The following is a 9,312-nucleotide window of genomic DNA, read 5'->3' as shown; positions in this document are numbered from 1 at the left end:
AAAAGATGAAAGATATTCCAGAATAAAATCTTTAGTAGAATATAAATAACTGAAGGAACAAGAATGTTGTTAAGGTTTTGGAAAGTGTCCTCCTTGAGCAATATCAAGTACACAATACACTTACTTACATCTTTGAATAGTCAACATTTTTACAGTAAGCAACTCCTCCCATTCCTTTCCAAAACGACCACGCCCCACACAACTGCCAGACAAGGGTACGTATCCGGCACTGCATGCACCCCCCCCCCCCCCCCCCCCACATGTATCTACAAGAAAAACATTGTTTACACCTTACCTCATGGATCTTTGGGATAGGAGAAGGTAAAAGCAGGAAAGAAACACAGTTTGCAGTAAAAGTAGTTTATTATACCATTACAATACTGGTTTAAAAAGAAAGTAATACAAAAGAACCACTATGGTCTAGAAAGTTTGTAGCAGCTGTATCAGCTGATTGTGTGTCAAACAATTACATTCAAAGGGAAGAAAAGGAGCAGACAGCTGCCTACACCTGTGAAAATACACAACTGGAAGAAAACTTCTGCATAGACTTCCTCAACTGGAAGTAAGCTTCTGCATAGACTTCCTCTCTCACACTCAATTTTTTCACATACCAATTATGAATTAAGGAAAAAGAATAAGATATAAATGCTCTCTCACACTCAATTTGTTCACATACAAATTATGAATTAAGAAAAAGTATAAGATATAAATGCCACTGAGCTTGGAAAAAAAAGGTTCCCTCTCAGTACTAGTTGTCTGAATCAGTTTCCTGCAACAAAAACAAAACATACCTTCATTAATGTAAATCCACACTGGATGTAAGGTTGTAAAGAGGGGGGCAGCCAATTACTTCTTGACAAAAATTATATTGAACCTTTCAAATGAAACTGTTTTCAGTTTGAGATTTTACAATGCCAGGGAACAGATACACAGCAGGAATAAATTTACATTATAGGCCTTTTTTAAAATACTGGGTTCAACATGCCTACACATTTTGAGCCCCAGTTCTTTATTAGGGAACCATTCAAATATTTCACTACAAAGCTTAATTTAAATTTCAGTTTTTCACTCATTTTACCTGCTGCACTCTATTGTGCTTTGCTACTGGTATTTCTTAAACTGTCTGGAGTCACATCAGTAACGTATCAAAATTTAAATTTGTATTATTATGTATTTTTAACTCTCTCCTGTCTACGAAATGACACTGGAAACTACTAGTGTCCCATAAAGCTATTCGTACTAAGCCTGTAGTGTTAATTTTGTATAGTCTGTACCTGGTGTGTTCATTCCTGCACTGTGAAACATAATCAGGTGTCAGACATCCGATTCTTTTATTTAAGTATGCAAAATGTTGTTGTTTTTTCAAGAATTTTTGTACTACATTAACAACTTAGGAAAAGTGCTAATATTTTTTGTCTGCTCGCATTATTACGACTTTCGGGGAACTCAGAAAGTTTCTTTGCCGACGGACGGTTCTCTAGCCTTACGTGGTGCCTCTCGTACAACTACCCTTTAATGTACAGTGTGTTACCCATCACCAGTTTTGACGCTACTCACATCCTACAGTCCCACCCGTAAAGGTCTCTGCATCTGCGAGAGACGGTATGCATTCCAGTGGGAGTGGGAAAGTGTCTGTCGCATCTACAACTGAGCAGACGCGTAAGAGAGTGAGGAGGTACGTGGGAGACTGCTTGAGTTCGAAAAGAATGACTTGACGTGTTATCAAGTTTCCGAAAGGACAAGCTCCGGGGCGCTGTCGTGTTAAATACGGGTTTTAAGACTAATTTTTACTGTTAACTTTAAGGTACGTTATGGATAATATATTGTCCCCACCCACCATTCACGGTCGACAGCTGGGTGAATTCTCCAGTTGGACTGTTCTGTCATTATTTCACATGTATGTGAGTTGATTCTTTTGGTATACATACTTAAATAGCAGTGAACACTTCAGTGACATCTTACAAACACCATAATGAAACACAGTGGTCCTGTTTGATTGTTTTCTATATGCTCTCTTAAATTCTATCTGGAAAGAGTCCGAGCAGTACCCAATTGGTCAAATAAGGTTTTTGCAAGCCTCTTTTTTTTTTAGAATTATTTTTCACCAGTATTCTACCTGCGAATCTCACTTTGGTTTCTGCCATTTCTACACATAGGTTTATGTGGTCACTCCACTGTAAGTCACTTCACATTAATACTCCTAGATATTTTACAGTTGTCATCGTAACTTCTGACGTTTCGATTTCCGTTGTGTAGCTGAACAATTGAGAGTCTTCCCCACCTATTTGCACATAATACAGTAGGCTACATTTATTTTTGCTCAGAGTCGACAGCCAGTCTGTGCCTCGCCAGTCGCAAGTGCTTTTCAAAAGCTGAGGAATCTGGTTCAGACGGATCCTCCCCATATCGCAAGCCAGCATAACCCAATTTGTATCCCGGTGCACGGAGTTATCACCGATCTACACATTTGTATGAGGGGCATTCAAAAAGAAATGATCTGGAGGCATAATTACAAAAATCAGTACCTGTGTGTTAGAAGTATTGACCCTGGCTGTTGAGACACTTGTCCCACTGTGACACAAGGCTATGAATGGCTGCCTCATAAAATTCACAGGGCTGTGACGTTAACCAGTTCCGCACGTACAGCTGTACGTCGTCGTCCGAGGTGCCCCTGTGCTGACATTTTTCTTTGACCGAGATGGCCCCCTTCCGATTCACTTCCTGCAGCAAGGAACAACAGTGAATGCCCAGCATTACTCTCAAACCTTGACCACCCTTCGCCAAGCGATCAAATCAAAGTGACTGGGCAATTTCACCTGTGGGGTCATTCTGCTCCATGACAGTGCAAAGCCTCGTACGGCCAACACGGTCACGGCACTCCCACAGAAATTCAAATGGGAGGTTCTCGGCCACCCTCCACACAGTCCAGACCTCTCTACCTGAGATTACATCATTTTTGGTCCCCTGATAAAGGCTCCGAGGGGCAAACGATTCACTTCGGATGACAACATCGAGTGGTATGTGCGAAACCGGTTAACACTGCAGCCCTGGGAATTTTATGAGACAACCATTCACCACTTCGTTTCATAGTGGAATGAGTGTCTCGACAGCCAGGGTCTGTACTTCTAACATACAGGTACCGGTTTGTGTAATTATACCTCCACCTAGTTTCTTTTTGAACTTCTCTTATATATAGAGGTACAACTACTTGTGATAAGGACCACCCGGATTCTGAGGTCAATCGAAGTCCTCCAATAAATGTAAGACATTAAGCAAATAACTCACCTTTCTACAAGTCGTTCTCGTTCTGAAACCAAAGTTAGTAGTCTCCGAGAAACGAAAATGCAAAAATGTTGTGGTGCGAGACCCGTTTTCCGGCTGCCCGAGAAGATGGACGAGACGTCGTGCCCGTTCGACAGCAGCCTCAGTTTCGAGATGTCCAAAGTTTATAACAGAGATCGCACACCTACCTAGACATGACTCAAACAGTTACACAGGGGTCTACAGTTGAACACAGACACCCGACTGCACTGTATTTCGCCATTTTTCACGTCAGTAAACTGGTGTGCGAGGTGAAAGGTGAGAGACGTGACAGAAAGGAATTCTAGTGCCAACTGAGAGACCTAAATATATAGTAAAATTTGTGACATGCAAAGTACAGAGATATGTGGAGAGTGTGTGTACTAGGAGCCTTCCACGTTTAAAAAGACAGTATGCACTCTACTTCAAAACTAGAGTGTGAGTGGATCCTTGCAGTTCGGGGAGGGGGCGGGGAAGTGTTAAGAGAGATTGAATGCGTATTAATTGTGGGCAAGTAAGAACACAGTGAGCAGGCCCAGGACGTGAGCTTCCACTGTGCAGTAACAGCGACAAGTGGTGCAGTGGTCGAGGCTCTGCACCACAACTGTGAAGACCGGGCTTCGAATTTTCTTCTGGTTGTCGAGATTTAAGTGTTCCACTACATTTTCTCCTCCGATATAACTTACAACAAATACTGTGATATTTTTATTTCCTGGATCAACTAATGCTTCTCGAGTTGATCTGATGCAGAAGTGCCACGGTCTCCTCCTTTTCGGCCCAGCTCATAAGACCCTCATAAAAAAGCACCAATTGGCAAAAAGTGAATCTGTAATCACTTATAGCTCTGCGATAGAATTGGGAATGGTCTTCTATGTATGTCCAAGTAACTGATATTATTAGAAAAATCTCTCAGCATCTAGTCAACTAACAATAAAAACATTTGCAATATTAATGCTGATAAACTGGAGAGAGAGAAAATGAAAGAAAGAAGCAGCTTACGCCTGGAAAGTAACATAATTTCTCTCGAACAAAAAAGGAAGAAGGGAATGGTACAGAATATAAATGATATAGTGTTCAGGACTAAGAGAGGAGGAAACTTAAGCAAGGGTAATGAGAACGACTCACACTGTCGAGGGCGGCAATTTCGTAACCACTGCAGTACCAACTTGGAACACCCACCCCTGACTTTTAACTTCCCAACTGCTCTCCTCCCTTTACCTCTCCTAAGCTAGGTGCTCTGACAGTTGTGAACTGGACTCGTATTCGGAGGACCGAGTTTCCGATACCTATCGGACAACGCAGATTTGCGTTTTCTGTAATTTCACTAAAACAATTATGAAAGTTTCAGGTGGGTACCTCTCACACAATTACAATCAATTTCAGTTATGGTCTTCTACAAACTGTGCTTGTGCTCTATTCCTAATGACCAGAAAGTAACACTACCTTTCTTTCCTAGCCTTATTTCTGAAATGGGATATTTCATAAACCATTTTAATTTACTATTTTCTGGTGTGCCATATTTACTTATTCATCTTTAGTAGGACTGAGCTTTTTTTTCTTTGTGCTCCCCAAGACCAGATTGCAAAAGCAACGTGAAATGATGTGTGTGTAAGGACAGTACTAGGGAAGACAAAATGGTCAACTTCGGTTTGTTGGGAGAATTCCGGGGAAGTACAGCTCGTCTACGAAGTATACTGCGATATAGAATGCTACTGGTAGTGTAAACCATTCGTGAGTACTGCCTGACTATTTGGGATCCCGAACAGGTCAGATTAAAGGAAAACGTCGAATAAATTCTCAAGCATGTTGTTAGACTTGTTATAGGCAGGTTCAAATCGCATGTTAATATTATGGAAATTTTTTGTGAACTCAAAGGGGAATTGTTGGATGGAAGACAATATTCTTTTTCATGAAAACACTATCGAAAAAAAAAAAAAATAATAATTAGAGAATTGGCATTTGCAGCTGACTGCAGAACGATTCTGCTGCCTCAGGCATACAGTTTGTGTAAGGACTGTGAAGACAAGATACGGAAATCAGGGATTGTATGAAGGCATACCGACATTCATTCAGTTGTGAGTGGAAAAGGAAATGAAATGACTACTAGTGGTACAAAGTACCTTCCACCACATCAGATTATTCATGCATGTGGATGTAAACATTGCATTGATGTTGCTGGATCTCTTTTTCAACAGTGCCCCCCCCCCCCCCCCCCCAAAAAAAAAAAAAAAAAAATAAAAAAAAAAAAAAAATACGTTGTGTTTATTTATTACTGAAGAGAAACTGAGAAATAGCCTAGTACATAAGTGAAACACAGATGATAAGCTGTTCAGACTTTTGAAATGTGGTGTAACAGGTTGAAAATTAGATGATATAATTGGATTAAAGAAATTAATCTACTCAGCAAGCAGCGGCAGGAGAAAACATGTAATGAGAAAATGTGTAAAAAAGACCTAGGTTTCAGAGCCAGTGACTCTTCTGGCAGAAGGGTCGGAAGACGGATGAAGGAAAAGGATTGATGAGGTGACTCTCTGTGGTTGTGTATGTGTGAATGTGTGTACTCTAACTAGCAACAGGTGAAGAGCTCGAAACCTAGGGTTAACTGTTTCCTATTAGTGTTTCTGTGCACTATGCACCATTCCTCTACAGGTTAAGTGATTACCTTTCTGTATTTTACGTATTGAGTGTTTTCGGTGATATTTGACACGAGTATGGCATATCAAATGGTAAATGCTGTTACTGGAAAACTAGCACTCCTCCTCAATCTTTTGTAGGCATAAATGTGAAACGGGAACACATTTGAGCAAGTGTAATAATTCATCAACCACTTTACCAATACTTGACACCTGCCCATCCGCAGGAAAGGAAGCCAACTTTAAAATTTTGTAATTTTAAAATGGTATTGTGAAATAGAGGCTTCAAAACCAAAGTTTTTAGTTTATTCCACTCATAAAACTGTCAGGAGATACCCTTTGCAATGTTAATCTGAAAATTATTTTACAAAAGAAACAAAATCAAACACTGAATAATGACAATATTAGGAAAATGATAGATTGCTATTCCCCATATAGAGGAGACGAGTCACACACAGGCACGATGAAAAGAAAACTAAATGTAATGTGAGCTTTCGGCCAAAAGATCTGCTTCCAAATTGGACAACACACATTCATTCACGCAAACACAACTCGTGCACACACGACCACCAGCTCTAGCTAGCGAGGCCAGACTGGGAGTGACAGTGCACCGTGCTGGGGGTAAGGAGGATGCTGGGGTGGAGAGGGGAAAAGAGAGTACGGTACTGGTGGGGCACGACGAAGTGCCGCACGTGGGACGAGGCGGGGCAGCTGGTGCAGTCGGGAGGTTAGACGGAATGTGGGGGGGAACGGAGTGGAAAAGGTGAGAAGTATAAAGAGTGTGGGTGCGTCGGTGGAACAGAAGGCTGTGTAGTGCCAGAGTGGGAACAGAAAAGGTGTGTGAAGGACAGTTGCTATCGGAGGTCGAGGCCAGGACAGTTACAGAAATGTAGGATATATCGCAAGAGTAGTTCCCACTTGTGCAAATTCGGAAAAGCTGGTGACGGTAGGGAGGATGCAGACGGCACAGGCTGTGAAGCAATCACAGAAGTGAAGCACGCAGAGTCGAGCAGCACGTTCGGCAATTACGTGATCCGGCCACAGTTTGTCGGCGGATGTACGTGTGGACAGACAGCTCGGTTGCCGTGCCCGTGTAGAACGTCGCACAGTGGTTGCAGCTTAGCTTAGCTTGTAGATCGTGTGACTGCTTTCACAGATAGCCCTGCCTTTGATGAGGTAGTTGGTGATGGTGGGAGGATGTACGGGACAGGTCTCACATTTAGGTCTATTACAGGGGTACGGGCCACGAGGTAAGGGGTCAGGAGCAGAGATCGAGTAGGGAAGGACGAGGCCGATTCCAAACCGGAACCTCCTTCCCGGTCGCCACAACCGACTGTATCCTCGACGACAGTTACTGTCGTTTGAAGGTGTCACCTATAAATAAATCCGGAATACGGTAATGGGCACCAGCGTGATACCGTCCCGTGCCGACATATTTGTAGGGCATCTTCTGGAATCCTTTCTAAACACCCAAATCTCAGACCCCTCACATGATTCAGGTCGATCTTCGTGACTCGGATAAAGGGTGAGCACACCTTATTCACACTCCTCCAGAATCTCAAACCTTCTCCCCCATTTGCTTCACCTGGTCCTCCTCAACCCAACAAGTTACCTTCCTCAATGCTGATCTGCACCTCAAAGATAGCTACACCAGTACGTCTGTGTGTGTCAAACCTACCGAGCACCACCAATACTTCCCCTCTGACAGTTGTCACCCTTTCTATACCGAGACGTCTCTCCCGTACAGCCCGACCACCCATGGCCATCACATCTGTACCGATGAACGGTCCCTCTCGAAATATACCGAGGTTCTCGCTGAGGCCTTCACAGACCGTAACTACCCTAACAATCTTGTACGGAAACAGTTCTTCCGTGCTGGTCTCTGCAGTCACACACCCTTTCCCAAAGACCCACCGTCCAGCCACAAAGGAACAGTCCCCGTGACTCAGTACCACCCAGAACTGGAGCAACCGAATCACATTCTCCACCGGGCTTTCGGCTACCTCCCATCATGCCCTGAAATGAGAAAAGTCCTACCCACTTTACTTCTCGCTCCTTCCACAGTGGTTTTTCACCGCCCATGGAATCTAAGCAATATTCTCGTCCATACCTACATAACCCCTTCCATCGTGGCTATACCTGTAACTTACCTAGATGCAAGACCTGACCCATCCATCCTCTCACCAACTACTCCAGTCTGTGCCCTACCCTCTCTCCATCCCATCCCTGTATACTCCCACAAGCAGCACTTCTGTGCCCCCCCCCCCCCCCCCCCCCCCGAGACTCTTCCTTATCCCCATGCCCCAATTGCTTTTCCCATCATACACTGTCGCTCGTAGTCTGGCCTTGGCAGAAAGAGAAAATGGTTGTGTGTGTGTGTGTGTGTGTGTGTGTGTGTGTGTGTGTGTGTGTGTGTCTGTGCGTGTTGCCTAATTTAGATGAAGGCTTTTTGGCTGTAAGCTTACTTGTCTAGCAATCATTTTGTTGTGCCTGTCTGTGACTCAACATCTCCACTATAGGCTATGCAGCAAACTTTCCTTTTCATAATATTGCTAGAAAAGAAAAGAAAAGAAAAGAAACAAATGTTCTAACGAGGAGAGAGAAATCTTATCTTTCCTCTACTTTTACTTGTCTTTTTCAATGAAAAAAAATGTTATTTTTAAATTTGAAATAATGTTTTGGTTTACAAATTATTACAAAATAAAATATTTTGTCTTTTGACTCTTTAGTATTTTTCCTCAGTGGTCAAATAGACACTTTCTTTGTCGATTGCAAGACAACTGAACTTAACTAGCACTGGATAATTTTTTTGGTGATAACCCATAGGTGTATTTTAATGACAAGGACTTATGAGAGAGGTGCAGTGAAAGACTGATGCCAGCTACTGCTCACTAAGGACATCCTCTCTGGGTAGTTAAAGTGCTCGAGATATGGCACTAATGTGCTCACAACAAGGAAAAATACATTTTTATTGTGTGTTACAGTGAACAGGGCTTTTATTGCTCTGTTCATGTTATAAGTAGCGGGGTTCAGATTAGGAAGTAAGATGCTTAAAGTAGAGGCAAAGTTTTGTCATTTGAGCAGCAAAATAACTGTCGATGGCAGAAGTAAGGATGACATTTGACTAAGACTGACTCGCACACAAAGATGTGACTGAACTGAGAATATTTTGGTAGGGAGGACACAGCATGTCGCCTTGGATGGAGAATCATTGTTAGACGTAGACCCTTGCTGTTCACATTATATATGAATGCTCTTCCATACAATATTACAATATTAATGCAGTTATCTACAACGAAGTACAGTAAGAATGAAGCTGTACAAATATTGTGAGGCATGGATAAGATTTCAAATTGGCAGTGATTGGCAACTTTTTTTA

At 42.5% G+C, this 9,312-nt stretch overlaps 1 protein-coding gene across 1 annotated transcript in view; it reads right to left on the bottom strand.

Moving 5' to 3' along the window:
- Nucleotides 1-343: 343 nt before the first annotated feature.
- Nucleotides 344-9,312, bottom strand: part of LOC126293700 (PHD finger protein 14) — a 180,708-nt gene continuing 171,739 nt past the window's right edge. The window contains exon 17 of the mRNA XM_049987005.1: nucleotides 344-769. Coding sequence (XP_049842962.1) covers nucleotides 749-769 — 21 coding nt within the window. The 3' untranslated portion in view covers nucleotides 344-748. The remainder of the gene's footprint in view (nucleotides 770-9,312) is intronic.

Source organism: Schistocerca gregaria, chromosome 10 (genome assembly GCF_023897955.1).
Source record: "Schistocerca gregaria isolate iqSchGreg1 chromosome 10, iqSchGreg1.2, whole genome shotgun sequence".
NCBI lineage: Eukaryota > Metazoa > Arthropoda > Insecta > Orthoptera > Acrididae > Schistocerca > Schistocerca gregaria.
Note: the sequence above shows the minus strand (reverse complement) of the source record. Positions and strands in the feature narration are given on the sequence as shown.